Here is a 24,468-nt window from a genome sequence, read left to right as displayed (position 1 = left end):
GTCAAACTAACCACTTTTTAACTAGACTATTTCTGCTATAGATTAATGTTAGCTAGCCCTATAGATCCTCGACTGGCATACAAAATTTTTGTAGGTCTGTCATGCATACAATACCCAATTAAAACATGTAAGAAAGAGAGAAAAAATCCCAAGGCACTCAATCTCCAGATTAGCAATTTAAAAAGCCTTTATTATTTTGGGCTAACCCAACACGTATCGGCAGTAATTCCCTTCATCCCCTGATGAATGCAGTTACTGCCGATATTATACATTTATATTATATATTATACATTATCTTTCGAGCGCCGCCAAAGGATGATATTCCGCAATCGTCTTGATATTGCACCTGCGCAAAAGGGAAAGACCTCGATACATAACGATTTACTGGATGTGCATTGGCCAAGAAAAAAAAAAATGTTGCTAGGAGAGTAGCGGATCATAGTATTGGGGTAGCAGGAAGCAACAAACCGAAAATAAAAGATCACCTCTACAAGAAATGAAGCAATGGATTTATTTTTTTATAGCCTACTAACTCTACTTCATTTACTGAAGGTGGTATGTGCAGGTACGTGACGTGTGAATAATACGTTAATATAATGTGTACGCGGCAATTTCTAGGTTTATATAAAGATCAAGAAATTTTAGAACAGTCGTTGTTTACAGCGGTGAAGTTAGTTGTAGCCCATATCTCTTCAACAGAGCAAGACACAGTTCTGCAAACAACTTTCTTTATCAGGGGAGTGCAGAGTAGGCATACGCGGCACAACGCCTCGTTTGATGTTTCATCATTCTATATTACGGCATATTTTGCCAATAACAAAATCCAGAACAACTGTGTTCTGTGGGGCCTTACAACATTAACGTACAATTTCACTTTCACTTACGCCCTGGATATGTTTTAATTTTTTACTTTTTTAACTTTAACTTGTGCACCACTGCACTCAGGCTGTTCAAACAATGCGTTTTAGGATCAAGGTGAAATCTATTTAACATTTTTCTGTAGCATTCAGACCACATGGCTAAATGACACATTTAGTCAAATAATATTATGCATTTAGCCAAATGATACAATGACTAAAACAAATAAATAGTATCTATTAATACAATGAATCCTAAAAAGGGCACGCCTTTTTATTTTCAATGCATGTTTTCTAGTGTTTAAAAAATATTTAATAAATAATTTAATGGAAAAAATAGTATGTATCTTATTTAATGGAAAAATGTGTTCGTTTCTGTATCTTCCTGTGGGATTAATAAGATAAAAAAAAAAAACAATATAGGAAATTTATCTATGTATTATTTTTTTAAATAATAGAAATAGATTATCTTATTTTCTGATATTTTCCATATGACTCATAACACACACACACACATTTTACTTTACAATATTTAACAAAAATAAGCATACTTGATTTTTCAGAACACTTAATAGAATCCTTTAAACATGACGTTGAACTACTTCATAATAGAATCCTTTTTGAAAAAATATTGACTAACTTGTCTGACAGTGCAGGATTTTAGAGATGGGGTGAGGTTTTCATGGTCTTTCATTTGCCTGTGTATTTGTGTTTGCAGTGCTTTCAAATCAGATAATTTTGAACCACACACTGAATACCTGCAACTTGAATATGTGGAGATCCAGCAATCTTATAGTATATCCTCTATAAAACAAAGGCCTCAGCCTTTGAAAATACAAATAAATAAAGTATAACACAGGCAAAGGAAATGGCAAACATCTGATGGTACTTTCGTGGTTTGACCTGCAGGTACTCACTCTTTGTGGTACTTTGTCACACTTACTACTGGCCCAAGCCCCTTCCCAGAGCTGGTGATTGTGGGCATGGTGGATGATGTTCCAGTGGAGTACTACGACAGCGTTGATAGGATGGTGACCCCCCGGCAGCACAGGGACAAGGAAGAGGGCGATAAAGCAGACGCAACGTTGAAACGCAAGGCCATAGCACGGACCACACACAGCCTCAAAAACAGATTGCATCACATGATGGAGAATTTTAATCACAGTGTTAGTAAGTGCCTTGCGACACGCCAGCCAAAGTAGACAGGCAAGCATATCCCGAATTAGGCGTCCACATTTATGAAAAGGATTACGAACATAAATTATGCACAGCATAATATTATGCAGATACAATTTCTTTTGCACATTGTGAATTACACATTTGGCAAAGGCATATGAGAATTGTATGCACTTCAGCTTCAGGATTTGTGCATGTGTTGGTGGCACCATGATCCATTGGCCTGGCAATAGCCACTTAAATAGTATCATGGCCCAATTAATCTTGGCTGAACCACTTGTGAATGTCCACCTAGTAGTTCTGGCCAACCTAGTTCAATACAGCCCAACTATATGGATATTTCTGGCTATGCTGCTGCCATGGTCACTCCAGAGGGATAATTTCAAATCCAAACAGGGTAAAAAAAAGCCTTTTTCACAAATATAAATCCAGAGGAATAATTTTGAATTGGGTATAAAGTAGTTTTTCACACAATTTAGGTATTCTGAGACTGTACCATCTATGCATTAACAGTTTGCACAATTAAATATGAAAATGACAAAACATGTAGGAAAAATGTTATAAAAAAGCTTTAATTCTGTATTGCTTGCTTCGTAATTGCTGTTTATTGATTTTCGATGTCCACGTCCAAATGCCTGTTATATTTTAAGGACTCCACACATACCAGAGAATCGCCGGGTGTGAGCTGGATGATGACGGCACAGAGAGGTTCCAAACAAAGGACTCCTACAATGGGATGGATGTGCTCTTTTATGATGTTCAAGATTGCACCTGGAGTTCTCTTTTCCCAGAAATGTGGAAGGACTTTTGGCTAATAGAATCCAAGAAAGGGATACATGACCAGTTTTACCAAACCACGTGCATACGCGCTTTGAAGAGCTACCTTCATCAGGAAAGGAGTGTACTGAAACGAAGAGGTACAATACACATGCCTGTAACGAGACCTTCAGATCTGTTTACTTACATGAAGGATGTACAGAGTTTCACAATGTCAAATGGATAGTCACAGAAGCTCAAATGGACTATGAATACACAATATAAAGAAATATCAATATGTAACTTTTTTTTTAAAAATCACCCCTGCCATTTTTGTTCCAGTTAATAATAAAGCATGCTAAAAAAAATGATTGTAAAATAGCATGTTGCAAAATATAAATTGCTATCTGTAATGACATTATGGCTGCAACACTGCTCATGCTCCTTCCACTCTCCTACCCCCAGTGAGTCCCAGGATTAGAGTTTTTCAGAAACAAGTTGGCGGTGCTGGTGGGGTAGAGGTAACCTGTCTGGCAACAGGATTCTACCCCCGACACATCGAGCTGACGTTGAAGAGGGATAACCAGCCTGTTCCGGAGCAAAAGCTGATCGGAGGTGATATTCTGCCAAATGGAGACGGGACGTACCAACTGAGGATGAGCCTGAGCGTCAGTGCCGAAGAGTTGAGAGAGGGACACCGCTACACCTGTAGTGTTAGACATGTCAGCATGGACAACAAGCTGGACATTGCCTGGGGTAAGACAAACTGGCCACCGCAAGGAAGTTTGGGTTGTGTCATATATACACACACATACATACACTACATGGCCAAAAGTATGGGCACACCTGACATCTGACATCTCATTTAAAAGTATGGGCATTCATATGGAGTTGGTCTCCCCTCGGCTGCTATAACAACCTACACTGTTCTGGGAATGCTTTCATACATATGTGTATAGTATGTATGTATGTATGTATGTATGTATGTATGTATATATATATATATGTATATATATATACATACATATCTACAATACCTAATACCTAATGGGCTATATTTTAACGATCTAAGCGCACGGTCTAAAGTGTATGGCGCAAGTGCATTTAGGGCGTATCCAAATCCACTTTTGCTAGTTTAACGACGGATAATCTGAGCGCAAAGTAAGGCGCGTGGTTCAAAAGGGTTGTACTTAGTCTCTTAATTAATCATAGGCATGTTTTGGGCATAACAAGAAATAAACCAATCAGAATGTCATCTCCCATTCCCTTTAAAAGCCAGGTGTGCTTGCACCTTGGCAGAGTGCTATTATAATGGTGGATTTGTCATTACTGCAATTAGTTAATTCTGATAAATATTATGACTAACCATTATGACATTGTATTTTCTTTTAAATATCGCACGTTGTGCACCCGCCTATGTAGGCACATATTACTATCTTAATAATGCGCCTTTAAAATAACAGTAAAATACCGTGCCATTGACTTATGACCAGGTTTTTGTTGGTCAGTCACACAATCGCTTTCCGCTGCCTCAAGATAGCAATGCGCCAACAGTGCGCCTGACCACGCCTCATTTTAAGACCAACACACCCATGAGCGCTCAGATGGGTGCAAGTACATTTGCCATTTAAACAACGGGACAGGAAAATGACAACTGCGTGATCTGAAACTATCAAAAAAACTTTGCGCTTGGCGCCGCTTTGCGCCGGGTGTAAGATAGAGCCCAATGTCTTTATTGTTCACTGTTATATCTGATTTACCTAAACTCTGCTGTAAATGTCCTTGACTTCTGCAGACTCACAGCCAGAATCAGCACAACGCCAGATTTCAGGAGCATCGATCACGGCCACAGTTCTGCTCTTCATCACTGTCATCATCATCATCATCAAGAAGAAGAAGAGCAAGGTGCCAGAATGCAGCAGGTCTGGGAAGAACAAGGAAGAGATGGAAAGGATCGATGCTGCTGAAGGGGTGGTGAAAGATGCAGAAGAACATTTGGAGATGGAAAGACAGGGAGACTGAAAGGAAGCTAGAAAAATGGCCGGCAAATGCTCATACTCAATACTTGGGGTCTTCCAAGTCTTCCTGTTCAACCCCTGCAGTGCACAGTCTTCTTTTATTAGGGCCCATTACCCAGGATTACTTTCATAGCTTAAATTGCATTTATGAGGGTTCATTACTGCGGATTACTGTCATAGCTTAAATTGCACATTTTTTTACCTTTACAAGTGAATACAAACCATCAAAATTTGAGCTCCTTTTCATATTTGATCTCTGCCTCACCGAGAAACCATCCTTTCAAGCATACATGCTTGAAGACACTTTTTGAGAACAGTGATCTACAGTGCTGTGAAAAAGTATTTTCCTGAGTTTCTTTATTGTTCATATTTGTCACCCTGAATGGTTTCAGATATTTAGACAAAATTTTATATTATACAAAGGGAAACCGAGTGAACACAAAACACTATTTGTTAAATATTTAATGAATGAAAAAATGTATCTAACATCCATATCATCCATGTGTAGTAATGAAGAAGTTGAGAAACAAAAACGTGACCCTCTCACCAAACTCAGGAAATAGTGGGGTTTTTCTTATGTGTAGTATACAGTTTACTCTGTGTTGCTGTTTCGTTAACTTGTTTTGATTTTAAGATTCTTTCTTTGGAATAATATATATATGTAAGATATATCAAAAAAGGTTAGCAATGTTTAGTGTGTGGTTAATTAGTTAACAGTGCTTAAATATCTGCGGTGCTGTGATATTTTTTAATTGTGGTTCACACGTTTGCATGGCAACTGTTTGATGTAATCTTACTGAATATATCCTATTTAAATCAGATGCTGTCTTTTTATATCTATTAAAAAATACAATTGTATGCAATCGCTTACCTTTGTCCTGATTTGCAATGGCAAGGACTCATTTTCAGATCATGGGGTGCTTCACTGCTAGTGCATTGCCATAATTTATGATTGATTTATTAATAAATGATTGCCTAAGGAGTAGCTTCTGATTGAAAGGAAATTACAAACACTAGAAGAGACTGTGCCCTCCCAGGACTGGAGCTTGAGACCCCTGTGCTAGAGTGTATTTGCCACCTTTAAGTACTATGCAAACTCCTGGTCTTTGGATTGAACGGTGAGTGTTCATTTCTATCACCAAACCCCCATGACAATTACTGAGATTTAGGCTCTCAGGCACCAGGGAGGGTTATTGCTGTCCATCTCAAATTAGCAACAGGGAGTGTCTGGGTGCGGAATGAGGGGAGGCCTGATTGACATGCCATTTAGTTCAACTGACATGATGTTGAAGAATTAGAAAATAATTTAATCCCAGACTCAGGTGTGATGGCTTTGGTAGTCATGCACCAATGCAAAAAAAAAGGTTACATAGTGCTGTTCTCTGAAAAGTAATTAGTATTTTCTTGGGCAATCGTTTTATATCACTTACATAAACATTTCTTTGAGTAACTGAAGTAATTAATGTGGGGGGGAAAGGTCAGTCGGTATTTGTGAATGAGCCTAGTCAAACACGCCCAGCGCATACCACTTCTGTTCAACAAAATACTGTCACCGGGCTTTCTTTTGCAGGAAAACTGAATATCAATATTCATGGATCAAACCATTTAGGCTTAATTTGTTTTGTTCCAATCCTTTGTGACAGAAAACAGAGGTGTTATGCTTCATTTAACAACTTCAAAAGCGGTGGCAAGACATTTGCAAATCTTGTCATTAATCATCTTTTTGCAATCCCGGTAATTTTCAGTCTTCATAGATTTGCTTTCTGGTAACATTTATGAACATTGGCTTTTAACTGTGGTGTACTTTATTTAAACACTCTCACTCTCCAGGTTTATTGATAATGGTCAAATTAACCACTGTGGCATTTCTACTGTTAACCACTTTTTAACTAGACTATTGTAGCTACTCTGCAAATGGGAAGTTTCTGCTATAGATTAATGTTATCTAGCCCCATAGATCATCGACTGGCATACAAATTTTTTGTAGGTCTGTCATGCATACAATACCCCATTAAAACATGTAAGAAAGAGAGAAAAAATCCCAAGGCACTCAATCTCCAGATTAGCAATTGGAAAATGGAAGATCACCACTACAAGAAATGAAGCAATGGATTCATTTTTTTATATCTTACTAACTCAATTTACTTAATTACTTAATTTACTGAAGGTGGTATGTGCAGGTACGTGACGTGTGAATAATATGTTAATATAATTTTTTACGCGGCAATTTGTAGGTTTATATAAAGATCAAGCAATTGTAGAACACTCGTTGTTTACAGTGGTGAAGTTAGTTGTAGCCAGAGACTGTAAAAAATATGAGCTTCAAAAACGGAGTCTGGTTTTCGGCCGCTTGGGCCAGTATCTCTTCAACAGAGCAAGACAGTTTTGCAAACAACTTTCTTTATCAGGGGAGTGCAGAGCGGCACAACGCGGCACAACGTTAAAGTGGCACAAAGTGGCTTGAAAGAACTGAGGAAATATAGGGTAGAATTGCTTTGGAATACATCTTATTTAATTTCGGTGAGGCAAGATAGACTATAGTGTTTGTAGTACCGTAACTTGGCGTCATTTTGGTATCAATACTTTTAATGGCAGGCCTGGATTTTGGCAGTCTGAATGAATGAGTCATAGGCTAGACGGTGTACGTCTTGTATGTGTGAGTAACTTGGCATTTTTGTACGTTGAAAACGTGTTTTTTATGAGATTTCTTTTTGCAAAGCGTTTTATTATGAGTGAGAAATGCGAGACACCTTGATCCATGAAATAAAAAAAAGAAACGTGTTACTCGACGGCCATTGGCTAAGAAAAAAATAAGCTGACCAAAGGTGAATATTTCCAGTGATAAACAGACGGAAACGAAAATAACATGGCAACTACAGGAAATGCAGGAATGGATTTATTTTCTGTACTAACTCTACTTTATTTTGTTACGGCGGTATGTGCAGGTATGTAACAAGTAAGACTTAGTTAATTTCATTTGTGCGCGCTATTTGGTATTTCTATATAAAGATAATAGGTAATTTAGAATAGTTGTTGTTTATTGCGGCAAAGTTAGTTGTATTGGATTTTTGGACTTCAGTAGCTTTTCAATAGAGCAAGTCACGGGCTAAAATAACTCTCCATCAGGGGAGCACAGAGAACGCGGCACAACGTATTATTTGATCTTTCGTCGTTCTTTCGATATTACGACACATCTCGTCAAGACATTTGGAATTACAGTTCTGACGGAATCGGGAACAACTGTGTGTTATGATGTGGGGACTAGCATCAAGGCACAACATTTTACTTCCATAGTAGGATTTATGTTGAAATGATATTTGTTCGCAAAAATATTCTTCATTCTATGGCTCGGACTACTCAAACCTGGCCGTGCTTTGGGACCGTCTGAAAAGTGCGTAGTTAGTTCTTAAATTAAAATGGCAATAGGATTTTCACCAAAGCACTCAACCCGTCAGAACAGTGTGTTTTGGGCTCAAGGGGATATGGGCCGAGGCCGAGGTGAAATCTATTGATCCCAGATACGGCACACGTAATTTGATTTCCAGAATCTCCTCCTTTATTTTTAGTAATTATTTTAAAGTAAAAATAATAGATTTTTTTTCTCTGGGTCATGTGATAGCTGGGTCATGTGATGGATGGATCATGTGATAGCTGGGTCATGTGATAGCTTCCAGAACACATGACCCAGTGACTGAAAATCCATAGCAAATAATTCAACTACATATCCTGCATGGGGCACACCTCTTTTTATTATGAATATGGAATATGTGGTTTTTAGATTAGATGTGAATATTTCTCGTAACTAAATGTATTTCTTAATATTAATCTTGGTGTGAGTTGCACATGTAATTAAGGTTGATCTAGCAGATTTCTCCACCCAACAATTAATTTGGCAATTTAATTAAAATTAGCGTTTGATATATTGACAACAATTAACAAATTAAATTGTACACGTTGGATAAGTGAGGTGTTTCAGCTGTTGGTGCACTTGTGTTCAGTATTCAGAGTCCCTCATGTCAACCAAATGAGGGTGTTATCTGGGTAAAACCGCTGGATTCAGAAATTAAACATATTTTGCGTAATCCTCACTTAGCCAACATGCTAATAACATTTTTAATAACAGTATTTGTGCAATATCAAGATGTAGTCAATAATATGTTGGAATCATATCGGCATCTGAACATTGACTCAACATTGGAGTCAGAATCACAGTTGACTCTAACAATCATACATCATACAAGTCATACATCACTACCAAAATGTTAAATTATGACATCGCTGTTTAAATATTAGTTTCTTTAACTGTATTTGTTGAAGGAGCAGGGAGAGGCTTGAAATTAAATCATTGTCTATTACTTTTTAACTTCATACACATGACCACTTAATTATACAAAACACAGATTTATACTATGTAAAGTTTATGCAAATGCAATAAATATCGCTGTTGTAGAATTTCAAGTCCCTGGCTTGTTTACATTTTTGTTTGGCTTTATGGGCTTATGTGACAGCAAACAAATCAAACTGAGTTTCACTTGCAACACTTTCGACACGAGCAATGTCGGTGTTGTGCCACTGCACTCATGTAAATAAGTACCATGCCACCACAATGTAAAAAAAAGTGATGTTTATGTTTGATGTATGTTTATGTTTGATGTTTATGTATGATTTTCATGGTCATCAATTTGCCTATGTATCTCTGTTTGCAGAGTTTTCAGATCAAATCAAGCAATCTTCAGGCAAGAAGAAAATTAGATATATTTTACTTTTACATTAGGTGCATTTTTAGATCATGTGTTTATAAAGTGAAGTTTAGAAGTACCCATTGAGAACAGCCTGTACCTTTTATGCGGACTTTGTATTGGTGTATCAAGCCTGTTTATAATACACCATTGGACAAATTGAATTTTATATTATTAACATTCATCCCTTGGTTTTTTAATGCAGCTTGTAAGGCCATTTACCAGTATACTCTTAACAGAACTATAGGTCTGCAGAGTTTACAAGTTGTGAATTTGTGAACAAATAACACAGGCAAAGAAAATGTCAAACATCTGAAGGTACTTTCTTGGTTTGACCTGCAGGTACTCACTCCCTGTGGTACTTTGTCACAATTACTACTGGCCCAAGCCCCTTTCCAGAGATTGTTATGGTGGGCATGGTGGATGATGTTCCAGTAGAGTACTACGACAGCGTTGATAGGATGGTGATCCCACGGCAGCACTGGCACAAGGACAATGAAGTCTACGCAAAGTGGAAACGAGTGGCCATCACACGCACCTCTGACAGCCTCAAAAACAGATTTCAACACATGATGGAGCATTTTAATCACAGTGTTAGTAAGTGCCTTGTGACATGTGCTCTTCCAGGCAAAGTAGGGTGGCAAACATAGATTAGTATTAGCTGTCCACATTTATGAAACAGATTATCAACATAACAAATTATGCACAGCATAATATTATGCAGATAATTTTAATTTCTCTTGCACGCATACATTGTGGAATATATATTTGGCAAAGGCATATGAGGATTGTATGCACTTCAGCTTCAGGATTCAGGGTTTCCCCCAGAATAGTTGTTAGGCCCGGTGGCAAGTACCTTTTGACAGGGCCCGTCGGCCCGGCATGGGCCATCGGCCAAGTGTCTTTTTTCAAGGGGGCCCGGCGCGGGCCAGCAACGGACTGATGGCAGCATTAAGGTAGGGCCCTATAGTTTCTGTGATAACAGAATCACGGACGGAATTGAAGAATTGAGAATTTAAAAAAGCTATAACACAGATTCCATAGGGCCCTACATTAAGTCAGTGTTAAAAGCTGACTGGAGATTAGAAAATATGACTACGTAATGTGAATGTTGTTATAAATAAGTCATTTATTCAACACACATTTAAATAAATCAACTATTTACAGCATAGCAGAGTCTTAAAAAGAATCTGACAACAATGTACAGTCTTGGAATGCTGTGTTTTCAACAACAACAAAAGAAATTAAATTAAATTAAAATAAATAATATCAAGGTTTTTGCACTCTACAAAAAACTTGTATTCAAGTCCTGATTGGCTGCTGAATCATACAACAAGCCTTGGAATGCTAGGCACATATAAACATTTAAAAAACTGTCTAAGGTTTTTTGGCTTTTACAGTAGGCTACCTTTTCTCCTTAACATTATCCCTAAATGGCACAAAGGAAGTATCTGTGTTACCGACTGTTTGGCTAGCTAGCTAAGTTAGCTACATGACCACGTTGTCATAAAACTTTTCCCGACCGTGTAAACAGCCTGACTTGTTTACATGTTGAACAGATGTGGCTCCTGGGTAAATCTATCGTTGTTTCCGTCGCAGCACTTTAGACACAAGCAATATCGAAAAATTCCTGAAATTTCTTCTTACCGTGAAGAGTACCTGACCCTCAACCGTAGCGTTTTTTCCACAAAGATGGTATTTCTAGATATAGCCTAATTTTGCCGCTGTGTTAACACATTTCTACGGTTGCCGGTCAGGCATTCTTCACCTTAAGAAGAAATTTTAGGATTTTCCCGTATACTTGTGTCAAAAGTGCTGCGACTGAAACAACGATGGATGTACTCTGTAGCCACGTCTGTCCAAAATGTAAACAAGTCAGGCAGTTTTCACGGTCGGAAAAAAATTTGTGACAACGTTGTCGTGCACACCAATGTCATCAAGCTAACGTTACTAATAAACAAGTGAAGTCCTTATTTCGATGGCGATTAATAAGTCATGTAATGTTACAGTATATCGAACGTTACATTCATGCTACTAGTTACCTACACACTGCTTAAGTTACTATAAAAATAATGTACTTACCGACGAGGTGAAGTGATAACGCAGGTTGTAACGAGGTTAGTTAGCCTACTAAATAAGAAATGGTGGCTTGCTAGGTAATGTTAGCTTGTGATAGTTGGAAGCGTCAAGTCACTCTAGGCACAATGAGGGGAAAGAACACTGATGTCAGACCTGCTGTTTTCCTATAGTGCGTTCACGTTTTAACCAACAGATGTCGCTGGTGAGCTTTTCAACCGAGCCGCCCCACTGTATCTGTAGTTTAAAAAACATCTTAAAAATACATTAAAAAAAAAAAATTAATTCCCCGATGCTTAGGCACGGCCCCGAAGTCATTCTTTCTGACTTGAAAGAATTGAGGAAATATTGGGTAGCGTTGCTTTGGAATACATCTTATTTAATTTCGGTGAGGCAAGATAGCCTATATTGTTTGTAGTACCGTAACTTGGCGTCATTTTGATATCAATATTTTTAATGGCAGGCCTGGATTTTGGCAGTCTGAATGAATGAGTTATAGACGGTGTATGTCTTGTATGTGTGAGTAACTTGGCATTTTTGTACGTTGAAAACGTGTTTTTTTATGATATATATATATATATATATATATATATATATATATACACTGTATGTATATGCTTCTTTTGTAATTGCTGTTGCCTGATATCCTCTTATATTTCTAAGCACTCCACACATACCAGAGAGTCGCCGGGTGTGAGCTGGATGATGACGGCACAGAGAGATTCCAAACAAAGGACTCCTACAATGGGATGGATATGCTCTTTTATGATGTTCAGGCTAGTGCCTGGAGATCTGGTGTCCCAGAAATATGGAAGGACTTTTGGCTGATAGAATCCAAGAAAGGGATATTTCACCAGTTTTATCAAACTGTGTGCATATACATTTTGAAGAGCTACCTTCATCATGAAAAAAGTATACTGAAACGAAGAGGTACAATACACACGCCTGTAACTGTTTACTCTCATGAGGGTTGTACACAGTTTCACAATGTCAAATGGACAGTCACAGAAGCTCAAATGGACAATGAATACACTATATAAATAAATATCAATATTTAATTTTTTTTAAATCACCCTTGCCATTTCTGTTCCAGTTAATAATAAAGCACGCTAAAAATTGTAAAATGGCATGTTACAAAATATAAATTGCTATCTGTAATGACATTATGGCAGCAACACTGGTCATGCTCCTTCCACTCTCCTACCCAGTGAGCCCCAGGATTAGAGTTTTGCGGAAACAAGTTGGCGGTGCTGGTGGGGTAGAGGTAACCTGTCTGGCAATGGGATTCTACCCCCGACACATCGAGCTGACATTGAAGAGGGATAACCAGCCTGTACCGGAGCAGGAGCTGATCAGAGGCGATATTCTGCCAAATGGAGACGGGACGTACCAACTGAGGATGAGCCTGAGCGTCAGTGCCGAAGAGTTGAGAGAGCGACACCGCTACACCTGTAGTGTTAAACATGTCAGCGTGGACAACAAGCTGGACATTGCCTGGGGTAGGACAATCTGGCCACCGTGAAGAATATTGTGCGGTGTCATATATACACACACATACATATAGTACATGGCCAAAAGTATATGAACACCTGACACCTCATTTAAAATTATGAGCCTTCTTATGGAGTTAGCCTCCCATTGGCTGCTATAACAACCTCCACTATTCTGGCAATGCTTTATACCAGATGTTGGAGCATTGCTGCAGGGGTTTGCTTCATTCATATCTTGATTTATTGAATAACTTAATTCTGAAAATATTACTAGAGATAGATTAATAGTTTTTTTAATGTAAACAACCTACATTCCTCGGCTATGATTACACACCACAGTTACATTTCTGGGACCATTCACTAGCAATCTGTCCCAAAGTACAGAGCATGAAATGTTCCATTTAACACTTTTGCCTGGCTAACAATCCCAGAAAGCCAGCATGCTATATCAACACTATCTGTTAGCCACTAAAAGACTGTTTACGATTACAGACTGGATTACTTGAAATACAAACACAGTACAGTTGCCAAAAAACACTTCCGGTAAAAACATTAACTTGCATACTGTATAGCCAAAACAGACTTGCCGATAACTCCCATTCTCGCCGTTCATTGGAGACAAAGAGATGGTAATTCTGTGTGTTTACACATACACTTACATACATACTGTACATACATATTTAATCTCTTCACTGTTAAATCCAATGTACCTAAACCCTCTTTTAAATATCATTGGCTTTTTCTTCAGACTCACAGCCAAAGCCAGGCGTTGCGCTGATTTCAGGAGCATCGGTCACGGCTCTGATTGCAGTTCTGCTCATCATCACTGCCATCTTCATCTTGAAGAAGAGAAAGAGCAAGGTGCCAGGATGCAACAGGCCTGGGGAGAACAAGGAAGAGATGGAACAGATCAATGCTGCTGAAGGGGCAGAAAAAGATGGATGTGTGCAGTTGGAAAGACAGGAAGCGTGAAAGATATTCACATCAGGGGTAAAGATATATATATCAGGGGTACAAAGCCAAACATCATTAGCAATTTAGCTAAATATTTCAAGAAGGGAAGGCAAAATATACCACTATCAGCAAATCCAAGTAGAGTTCCCATTAAGACATATGAGGTTCTAGTTCTATTAATGATGCAGAGCATAATAGTCCAGTTTGCTAACTAATTTTTCTGATTGGCAAGAGGGCTGCTATGTCTGCTGGTTTTTGATGTGTTTGTGCACTTAAGTCATCAACCCTGTTTACACTTGGTTTTAAAATGCATCTCAGGCGATCGGATCACAAGTGGACAGCGCTAAATACAAGTGTAAACGACCACCAAGACGCATTGTGATCCGATCACTCAAACCACTTGCCGAGGTGGTCTGGGACGCATTCGACCACATATCTTTTTTAGTGTAAACGCTAATGCGTCCTGATGCGTCCCCGACAAGGACGTAACAGGAAAATACGTCATCAGTGCAATTTTTCGTCTTGTCCTGCACTCTTTTGCAAGTCGCAAATGACTTTGTCCTGCCAGTCTCAACAGTTGGAATAGCCCGTACATGTATATTAGTTCTTGAAACATTTTTGTTTTCTTAGCTAGCCCGTGCGAAACAAATCTGACGCTTGTCTGGCGACAGACTTTTGACCTTCTAGCAGAAGTGACGTAGGCAGTAACGAAATCTGAACACAAGTGGTCAGCTGGACACCTTGGAGACGCATGATAGACACAGGCGTGAACAGCGATGTGTCTCGGCTGTCCACTCGTGTTTGAATCACCAAAACACATTTTAAAACCAAGTGTAAACAGAGCCATCGATTGGCTAAAGTTTCCAAGGCTTAAACTGGCTGCTGATTACTTTTTTTTTTTTTTGCCCTTTGCTTTGCACTTATGCACTGCTGCACTTCTTTTAAAAATGTTGTTTTTTACACATTCTATGTATTTTTTATTTTTTATATAGCACTGCTGTTATTATTTTATACTAAAGACCTGTATTACGACAGGCAAAAGACCTCTGAGTGAAAGGCACAAGACCTCGGTGGGATGCATGAGGCAGTAGGCGTTGGGAGGTAAAAGACCTGCATTACGACAGGCAAAAGTCATTTTCAGGGAGGCGAAAGACCTCTGGTAGGTTATATCAGGAGGCATTAAGACCATTATAGTGAGGTAGGATATATGTGTTGTTTGTATGTTATTACTTTCTCCATGTATTTATGAAATTTTATTTCTGTAATTTTGATTGATCGTTTAAAAAATGTTTTATTTCTGTATTATGTTCATTCTATGTCTAATTTCATGTGAAGCACTCGGTGCATGTAATTTCTTTATTGTAAAGCACTTTGAGCTGCATTTCTTGTATGAAAGGTGCTATACAAATAAAGTTTATTATTATCATTATTATTATTATTATTATTATTATTATTGTTATTAATGCTGCTGAATGGGCAGAAAAAGATGCTAAAGAATATGTGCAGTTGGAAAGATTAAGACTAAACAAATTTTTCTGATTGGCTAGAGGGCTGCTATGTCTGCTGGTTTTTGATGTGTTCGTGCACTTAAGTCATCGATTGGTTAAAGTTTCCAAGGCTTAAACTGGCTGCTGATTGAAAGGAAAATACGAAAGCCAGCAGAGACTGCAGCCACCCAAGACTGGAGTTTGAAACCCCTGTGCTAGACCATATTTGCCACTTTTAAGTATGTGCATAATTAATCATAAATTATGTGTACGACGTGATCCATGACAGTGTCGAGATTTATAAGCCTTGAAATTGTTGAGAAAATGTGCGTAACTGTAAACAAGCTCTGGACCATGTGTACAAACAATTTCTTGTGGTCGTTCAGCTGTACTGCATACATGAGACAGGTTTTCCCCTTCCTGATCTCTCAATAGACTTGATATTTGAAGAGGATGAAGTGTGTACAAACAGGACAGTATTAATGCATCAGTGTGGTTGTATAAATACAACAGCAATATGTGAATAATATACACAAAATTACAACAAAAACGATAGGCAAATTGCTTTACAGCTGTGAAATACTAACTCATTATAGACACAACTATAAAAACCTGTGTCTGAGTTATAGGTATTCAAAGGACTATGCTGCGCTGACAGAGTTGGAAGACCTCGCAAAGGAGCGATACACAGTGAGGGTGTTTTTGGGACCGGGCAGATGTCCTTGCACATGAGGATCGATGTCTCACATGAGTCGACACCATTTACCCAGGTCCATCGTGTCACTGCTTGCCAAGCATCATAGTTGCTGGATATAATACTGCTGATGGGCCCAAACAATAGTTGTCCTCTTTCCTAAACCTCCATCAAGTATTAGAGTATTGTGTGCAGTGCCGGGGACTGAACAACAAGAAAAATATAGAGGCACTGGAAAAGGTTCAAAGAAGAGCAACCAAATTGATTCCTGGTATGAATGATAAAAGCTATGAGGAAAGACTTAAGATGCTTAACCTCTTCAAGCTTAGTAAAAAGAGTCTCAGTGGTGATTTGATTGAAGCTTTTAAATTCATAAAGGGGATTAACAAAGGGAACTGCAAGAGATTCTTCAGGTTGAGTTCTGTTAGTAGAACAAGGAGACATAAATATAAATTAGCAAAAGATAAAATTCCATTCAGATATTAGGAACATTGTTCATGCAGAGAGCAATCAGTGTGTGGAATAGCCTGCTAGGTCAGAAACTGGGGATTTTCAATATCAGGCTTGATAGTGTTAGATACTATCTAGTCTGTAAATAAACAGGATGGCCTGTTCTCGTCGTTATGTTATGTTATGTTATGTTATGTTATGTTATGTTATGTTATGTTTGTTATGTTATGTTATGTTATGTTATGTTATGTTATGTTATGTTATGTTATGTTATGTTATGTATGTTAGTTGATGTTAGTTATGTATGTTGTTAGTATATATTATGTTATTTATGTGTTATGTTATGTTATGTTATGTTATGTTATGTTATGTTATGTTATGTTATGTTATGTCAACAGCACTTTAATGTAGCATTCAGGGAATTCTTTTTTAACGTGCTTATCTACAATTATGTTTCCCATAATTGCAACTGTGTTATTTGGCAGAATGTTACTGCCATTTCCAGGGGATTTATATAGTGAAATGAGATGTACAAGATGTGCAATGCCACCATATAAGGATAATTGAGGGCATTCACTTGGTGGAGTCATAAAGCTCATTCATGAAGGCATACTTTTCGGGATATTTGTGAGTTATAAATGAATTGTGCGTATGTGTGATAGAAGAAGCTTTATTCATTCAAATGCACATTTTCTGAATTATACATATGCACAATTTGGCCGTACCATAAAATTTAGGATGAAATCCATGCAAATGATATGCATGACAACCCTGGTCTTTGAATGGTGAGTGTCCAGTTATCTCACCAAACCCCCAGTGTTAAAATCTTGAGATTTATATATGTCCTTGTTACTTTCTGCCATAAATGCACTAAGAAACAACGTTAGCTTTTTTTTTTCCTTACCCCGTAAATTACATCATGTGGATCTCCAACTACGACGTAGGCCAGAATGAATAATAATAAAAATAAGTGATTTTCTCTTTTAATTTCAAGCACAAAATTAAAATCAAAATACTGCATGAGTGTACATATTTTTATTTTGCTGTCAAAATGAATGGAGCACAATGGGGAAACTGCCTTTTTGAGCTAAATTCATAGATATAAGCAGGGGGCAACACTATATCCAGTGCTGAGGTTAAGAACCAAAATTGGCTCCTTGGGTCTACCCACAAAACTGTGCCCCACCCATGCTAATTTTTTATGAAAAATATGGTGAAGGATCATCAGACCATATCACATTTCTCATCTACTCAGTCCATTAAGTATGTTCTTTGCACCACTGTACTCATAAATGTGCATTGCTAAGGGCAAAGAATAGTTTAATCAGGAACATGTACACAATTCAATTGCAAGTTTTGCAGGTTTTTTTATTTGGCATCACACATGACTTTTCATGTTGATATTAATCATACATTGAGGCCTCTATATGTTCAAGAGAGTTCACATTGTCATAGAGTTTCCATTTAATGTTTCATATTACTTATGCAGACCTGTGAGGTATTATTTGTCAACAAAAGTATTTTTCAATCATAATAACTACTGTGCTATCCAATGTGTGTTGTCTGTTTGATTCATGCTTGCTTTATGAAAAATTCTGTTTGTATTATGTGATTGCTTTAGCAGTAGCACCAAAGGTATTATCATAATGTTGATTTGCATCTCCTCTGCTTTATTCTGTGTATGTCATATTAAAATAATTTCAAAAATTAAATAATGTCCCTGAGCAATTAAGACGTAGCCTATTTCTCATTTGTGGAAATTGTAAATAAATAAAAAAATAAATAAATAAACATAAAGTAATCAAAGTGTAAATGTATCCTAAACTGCCATTGAGAAGTAATGTAAATATCAATGTGATCTCAGCGTAAACCCTGCATATGTCTATCTTTTCGCATGTATTAGTACACCCAAGTTAATGAAACAATAGTGAAAGGGCAGGTCTGCCTGGAAGAAAGAAACTGGACAAAAATACCTTATTTGTTATTTGCTTCATGAACAGACGAATTTCTATAAAACAGCCATGCGATAGTCTATACCTACTGGCGATAAATGATGTACTAAATTATAATAACAAACGACTGCCCATAATGGATTTAAATTCGCGCGCTACCAAACAAGTGGGGCTGTTTTTCGCTATGTTCTAGATATTGCTGCTGCTAGAGGGAGACACCTTGCTCACATAAAAGAAGAAAAAAAACGTCTTACTCGACGTGACTCGATTGGCCAAGAGAAGAAAGAAAGAAAAAATAAACAAACCAAAGGTTGAAATTTACAATAAGGACAGACGGAAACGTGAAGGACATCAGCACAACAGGAAATTAGGGAATGGATTTATTTTCTTTGCTAACTCTGCTTTATCTTGTGGAGGTGGTATGTACAGGTATGTAACGTGTGAATAATGCGTTAATTTGTATACGGCAGTTTGTAAGGATCAAGCTAATTTAGAAACATTGTTGTGGTGGGATCAGTTAAAATGGTCTTTGCTATATTATACCTCTGGACAGATTGAGAACGGACAGAGCAACCCACAGATTTTAACAAATAAAAAACACTTTACGTAACTTCAAAGCAGCTTGTACAGCGCCATATTATGTCTCCACAGGTTTCACGTTTTACATGTAAGTTTGTGTGATGCTTACTGTCCGATTATTCTTTAAAAAAATATTCGTTTAATCTTCATTTCTATGGCACATGCGGCCTGAGATCGATGCGCTCAAGTAAAGTGTGCCTATTAACCGTCACAATGTAAAACTCATGTTTATGTTTATAATTGTGAATGAATGATATATAATGAATATGTTAATATTTAACAGCCTTTGGAAAAATACCATCTCTGTGTAAGCTGTTACCACAAGAATTGTGTCTGCCTGGTAGCCTGAAACTTCTGAATCTACAAATATCTTTTTTGCAATTATCTGGTCCAGCCGAGAAGGTACACGTAAATTGCAATTTTACAAATACATCGCTGTGACGAAGCGAAGTCTCATCTAGGGGTCCCCGAGTACTAGCAGCAGATGCATCTACCCTCATGTGACTCAACACACACATAAACACACACAGTTTACTTTACAATGTTTATCAGAAATAAGTATACATGATGCAGAAAAACACTTAATAAAACTCTTTTCAAATAAATATTGCCTAAAACTCGTTGAAGGTGTAACGTTCCAGAGATGGTTTTCATGGTCATCGATTTGTCTACATATTTGTGTTTTCACTGCCTTCAAATCAAATCAGACCCTTTTAAACCACACACTGAATACTAAGAGCAGTGACCTGCACCTTGAATATGTAGAAACCCAGAAATTCCTAAGTGTATTCTCCATTTTGCTTATAAAACAAAAATCTCAGCCTTTTAAAAATGCAAACAAATTGTCAAACAAGAATAAAATGAGATTTAAATTTACCATTATGTGCATTTTATCCATGTCTTTATCAATAGGAGGTTGGAGGTTCCAACTGAGAACAGCCTGTACCATTTATGTGCATTTTGTATAGTTTACAATATGCCATTTGGCAAATGGATTTTAGGTTATCAACATTCATCCCTTGGTTCTGTAATGTATACACAGTAAGGCCAATTACCAATATGTCTGTAAATTTTACAAGTTGTAAATTTGAGAACGAACAACACAGGCAAAGAAAATGGCAAACATCTGAAGGTGCTTTCATGGTTTGACCTGCAGGTACTCACTCCCTGTGGTACTTCATCACGCTTACTATGGGCCCGAGCCCCTTCCCGGAGATGGCGATTGTGGGCATGGTGGATGATGTTCCAGTGGAGTACTATGACAGCGTTGACAGGACGATGACCTCTCGGTGGCACTGGCACAAGGAAGAGGGCAACGTGGCCTATGCACAGATGAAGCGCTTGGCCATCGCACACGCTGCTCACAGCCTCAAAAATAAACTTCAGCACATGATGGAGCATTTTAATCACAGCGTCAGTAAGTGCATTGTGACGTGCACTCATGCAGGGGAACTAGGGAGGCAAGTATAGACCTTAGGCTACCACAATTATGAAACAAGTTATTAATATAACATATTATGCACAGCATATTTCACAATTTTATTTTCTCTTGCATGCATAGACTGTGCAATACATATTTTGTGCAGGCACATGAAGAGTGTACACTTCAGCTTCATTACAATTTGCCCCAGAGCTGGCCTGTCCATTATGGCAAACATTGGACAGAGTGGACCTCAGCCACTTAAATAGCATCCTGGCCCAATTAGCTGGGCTGAGCCACCAAAACGTACTGTGAATGCCCACCTATGGTAGTTGTGGCCCACCTAGTTCAATGTAGGCCCTGCTACTGTATATTAATATTTCTGGCTACACTGCTGCCATGATCACTCCAGATGAATAATTTAAATTCTAAATTGGGTATAAAATAGTTTTTCACACAATTTAGATATTCTGAGACTACACCAGCTATGCATTTACAGTTAGCACAATTAAATATGAAAGTGACAAAAAACATGTAGGAATTATGTTAGAAAAAAAGCTTTGATTCTATAATGCTTGATTCGTAATTGCTCTTTACTCATATTCAATGTCGGTTCTTGTCCATATTGTGTGTGTGTTATATTTTGAAGCGCTCCACACATACCAGAGAATTGCCGGGTGTGAGCTGGATGATGACGGCACAGAGAGGTTCCAAGCGAAGGACTCCTACAATGGGATGGATGTGCTCTTTTATGATGTTCAATCTTACACATGGAGTTCTCTTGTCCCAGAAATGCGGAAGGACTATTGGCTGATAGAATCATACAAAGGGCTATTTTATCAGCTTTACCAACCCCTGTGTGTACAAAACTTGAAGAGCTACCTCCATCAGGAAAGGAGCATACTGAAAAGAAAAGGTACAATACACATGCCTGTAATGGGACCTTCAGATCTGTTTACTTACAGTAAATTAAGGATGTACAGATGTTCATTATGTACACAGGCTCAAATGGACTATGAAAACACCTTCAGAACATGTGCGTTTTGTTCACTATTATCAAGTAACTGTTAAATATCTGTATGTAACTTTTTAAATTATCCTTGCCATTACTGTTCTTGCTAATAATAAAGCATACTAGAAAGGTGATTGTGAAATGGCATGTTGCAAAATATAAGCTGCTTCACAGACAAATTTTCAGCATTAAATCAACTCTTACAGAGAGGATATGGTCATGTTAACACAGAGCATTTTACTGTATACCCATAAGGTGCATGTGTAATAAGTAGAATAATGGCTGTAACACTGCTCATAAATGTTTTCTCCTTCCACTGTCCTACCCAGTGCGCCCCAGGATTAGAGTTTTGCAGAAACAAGTTGGCGGTGCTGGTTGGGTAGAAGTAACCTGTCTGGCAACAGGATTCTACCCCCGACACATCGAGGTGACAATGAAGAGGGATAACCATCCTGTCCCGGAGCAGGAGCTGATCAGAGGTGATATTCTCCCAAATGGAGACGGGACGTACCAACTGAGGATGAGCCTGAGCGTCAGTGCCGAAGAGCTGAGAGAGGGACACCGCTACACCTGCAGTGTTAGACATGTCAGCATGGACAACAAGCTGGACATTGCCTGGGGTAAGACAATTTGGCCACCGCAAAGAATATTGTGTTGTTTCATATACAGTATGCACGTACACATACATACACTACATGGCCAAAAGTATGTGGACACCTGACATCTCATTTAAAATTATGGGCAGTCATGTGAAGTTGGTCTCCCCTTGGCTGCTATAACAACCACTCATCTGGGAATGCTTTCATGCATATGTTGCAATACCTAATACCTAATGTCTTTTCTGTTTACTGTTATATCCGATATCCCTAAACCCTCTTGTAAATGTACTTGATTTCATCTGCAGACTCACAGCCAAAGCCAGACATTGCGCTGATTTCAGCAGCATCGGTCACAGCTCTGGCCACAGTTCTGCTCATCCTCACTGGCATCTTCGTCTTGAAGAAGAGAAAGAGCAAGGTGCCAGGATGCAGCAGGTCTGGGAAGATTGAGGAAGAGGTGGAAAGGATGCATGCTGCTGAAGGGGTGGTGAAGGATGCAGAAGAACTTTTAGAGATGGAAAGACAGGAAGACTGAAAGGAAGCTAGAAAAATGGCCAGCAGATGCTGATACTCAAGCGAGGGGGTCTTCCAAGTCTTCCTGTTCAACCCCTGCAGTGCAGTCTTCTTTTATTAGGGCCCATTACCCAGGATTACTTTCATAGCTTAAATTGCACATTTTTTTATCTTTATAAGTGAATACACACTATCAAAACTCCTTTTCATATTTGATCTCTGCCTCACCAAGAAACAATTCTTTCAAGCATACATGCTTGAAGACACGTTTTGAGAACAGCGATCTACAGTGCTGTGAAAAAGTATTTTCCTGAGTTCCTTTATTGTTCATATTTGTCACCCTGAATGGTTTCAGATATTTAGACAACATTTTATATTATACAAAGGGAAACTGAGTGAACACAAAACACTATTTGTTAAATATTTAATGAATGAAAAAATGTATCTAACATCCATATCATCCATGTGTAGTAATGAAGAAGTTGAGAAACATAAACATGACCCTCTCACCAAACTCAGGAAATAGTGGGGTTTTTCTTAACTGAACTTGTTTTGATTTTAAGATTTTTTCTTTGGAATAATATATATAAGATATATCAAAAAAGGTTAGAAATGTTTAGTGTGTGGTTCATTAGTTAACAGTGCTTAAATATCAGCAGTGCTGTGATATTTTTTAATTGTGGTTCACACGTTTGCTAGTGCATTGCCATAATTTAAGTCAATGATTGCCTAAGGAGTGGCTCCTGATTGAAAGGAAATCACAAACACTAGAAGAGACTGTGGCCTCCCAGGACTGGAGCTTGAGACCCCAGTGCTAGAGTGTATTTTCCACCTTTAAGTACTATGCAAACTCCTGGTTTTTGGATTGAACGGTGAGTGTTCATTTCTATCACCAAACCCCCATGACAATTACTGAGATTTAGGCTCTCAGGCACCAGGGAGGGTTATTGCTGTCCATCTCAAATTAGCAACATGGAGTGTCTGGGTGCGGAATGAGGGGAGGCCTGATTGACATGCCATTTAGTTCAACTGACATGATGTTGAAGAATTAGAAAATATTTTAATCCCAGACTCAGGTCTTTGCCTTTGGTAGTCATGCACCAATGCAAAAAAAAAGGTCACATAGTGCTGTTCTCTGAAAAGTAATTAGTATTTTCTTGGGCAATCATTTTATATCACTTACATAAACATTGCTTTGAGTAACTTAAGTAATTAATGTGGGGGAGAAAGGTCAGTCGGTATTTGTGAATGAGCCTAGTCAAACACGCCCAGCGCATACCACTTCTGTTCAACAAAATACTGTCACCGGGCTTTCTTTTTCAGGAGAACTGAATATCAATATTCATGGATCAAACCATTTAGGCTTAATTTGTTTTGTTCCAATCCTTTGTGACAGAAAACAGAGGTGTTGTGCTTCATTTAACAACTTCAAAAGCCTTGGCAAGACATTTGCAAATCTTGTCATTAATCATCTTTTTGCAATCCCGGTAATTTTCAGTCTTCATAGATTTGCTTTCTGGTAACATTTATGAACATTGGCTTTTAACTGTGGTGTACTTTATTTAAATACTCTCACTCTCCAGGTGTATTTATAATGGTCAAATTAACCACTTTGGCATTTCTACTGTTAACCACTTTTCAACTAGACTATTGTAGCTACTCTGCAAATGGGAAGTTTCTGCTATAGATTAATGTT

General features: G+C 38.1%; 2 protein-coding genes and 1 long non-coding RNA gene across 9 annotated transcripts; 2 read left to right on the top strand and 1 right to left on the bottom strand.

The window, feature by feature from the left end:
• Nucleotides 1-409: 409 nt before the first annotated feature.
• Nucleotides 410-15,495, top strand: LOC135259674 (major histocompatibility complex class I-related gene protein-like). 2 transcript variants are annotated; one of them, XM_064344288.1, is made up of 5 exons: nucleotides 410-565; nucleotides 1,767-2,027; nucleotides 2,684-2,950; nucleotides 3,255-3,545; nucleotides 4,585-4,914. In XM_064344288.1, the coding sequence occupies exons 1-5, from the start codon at nucleotides 505-507 to the stop codon at nucleotides 4,809-4,811; spliced, it is 1,107 nt and encodes a 368-aa protein (XP_064200358.1). In that variant the 5' UTR covers nucleotides 410-504; the 3' UTR covers nucleotides 4,812-4,914. The 2 variants fall into 2 exon arrangements, with proteins under 2 accessions (XP_064200358.1, XP_064200359.1); XM_064344289.1 differs by lacking the exon at nucleotides 4,585-4,914 and adding an exon at nucleotides 13,861-15,495 and having other exon boundaries at nucleotides 411-565.
• LOC135259675 (uncharacterized) lies at nucleotides 3,231-6,117 on the bottom strand. The gene is made up of 3 exons (XR_010331350.1): nucleotides 5,679-6,117; nucleotides 4,550-4,713; nucleotides 3,231-3,495 (listed from the first exon to the last, which is right to left on the bottom strand). It is a non-coding gene; the product is annotated as an uncharacterized LOC135259675 (long non-coding RNA).
• Nucleotides 7,215-24,363, top strand: LOC135259673 (major histocompatibility complex class I-related gene protein-like). 6 transcript variants are annotated; one of them, XM_064344285.1, is made up of 6 exons: nucleotides 15,613-16,167; nucleotides 17,225-19,078; nucleotides 20,385-20,645; nucleotides 21,298-21,564; nucleotides 21,990-22,280; nucleotides 22,565-24,345. In XM_064344285.1, the coding sequence occupies exons 2-6, from the start codon at nucleotides 19,024-19,026 to the stop codon at nucleotides 22,792-22,794; spliced, it is 1,104 nt and encodes a 367-aa protein (XP_064200355.1). In that variant the 5' UTR covers nucleotides 15,613-16,167; nucleotides 17,225-19,023; the 3' UTR covers nucleotides 22,795-24,345. The 6 variants fall into 6 exon arrangements, with proteins under 6 accessions (XP_064200357.1, XP_064200352.1, XP_064200351.1 ...); XM_064344287.1 differs by lacking the exons at nucleotides 15,613-16,167; nucleotides 17,225-19,078; nucleotides 20,385-20,645; nucleotides 21,298-21,564 and adding exons at nucleotides 7,215-7,632; nucleotides 9,889-10,143; nucleotides 12,286-12,552 and having other exon boundaries at nucleotides 22,565-24,336; XM_064344282.1 differs by lacking the exons at nucleotides 15,613-16,167; nucleotides 17,225-19,078; nucleotides 20,385-20,645 and adding exons at nucleotides 7,616-7,752; nucleotides 9,889-10,143.
• Nucleotides 24,364-24,468: the final 105 nt, after the last annotated feature.

Source organism: Anguilla rostrata, chromosome 7 (genome assembly GCF_018555375.3).
Source record: "Anguilla rostrata isolate EN2019 chromosome 7, ASM1855537v3, whole genome shotgun sequence".
NCBI classification, from domain to species: Eukaryota; Metazoa; Chordata; class Actinopteri; order Anguilliformes; family Anguillidae; genus Anguilla; species Anguilla rostrata.
Note: the sequence above shows the minus strand (reverse complement) of the source record. Positions and strands in the feature narration are given on the sequence as shown.

Excerpts from the sequence above, each read along its gene's own strand:
- LOC135259674 (XM_064344288.1), top strand. The coding sequence starts at position 505 with ATGGATTTATTTTTTTATAGCCTACTAACTCTACTTCATTTACTGAAG. Across the intron at positions 2,951-3,254 it reads GAGTGTACTGAAACGAAGAG|TGAGTCCCAGGATTAGAGTT; the intron begins GTACAATACACA and ends TCCTACCCCCAG. Across the intron at positions 3,546-4,584 it reads CAAGCTGGACATTGCCTGGG|ACTCACAGCCAGAATCAGCA; the intron begins GTAAGACAAACT and ends TGACTTCTGCAG.
- LOC135259673 (XM_064344280.1), top strand. The coding sequence starts at position 7,674 with ATGGCAACTACAGGAAATGCAGGAATGGATTTATTTTCTGTACTAACT. Across the intron at positions 7,753-20,384 it reads TGTTACGGCGGTATGTGCAG|GTACTCACTCCCTGTGGTAC; the intron begins GTATGTAACAAG and ends TTTGACCTGCAG. Across the intron at positions 22,281-22,564 it reads CAAGCTGGACATTGCCTGGG|ACTCACAGCCAAAGCCAGAC; the intron begins GTAAGACAATTT and ends TTTCATCTGCAG.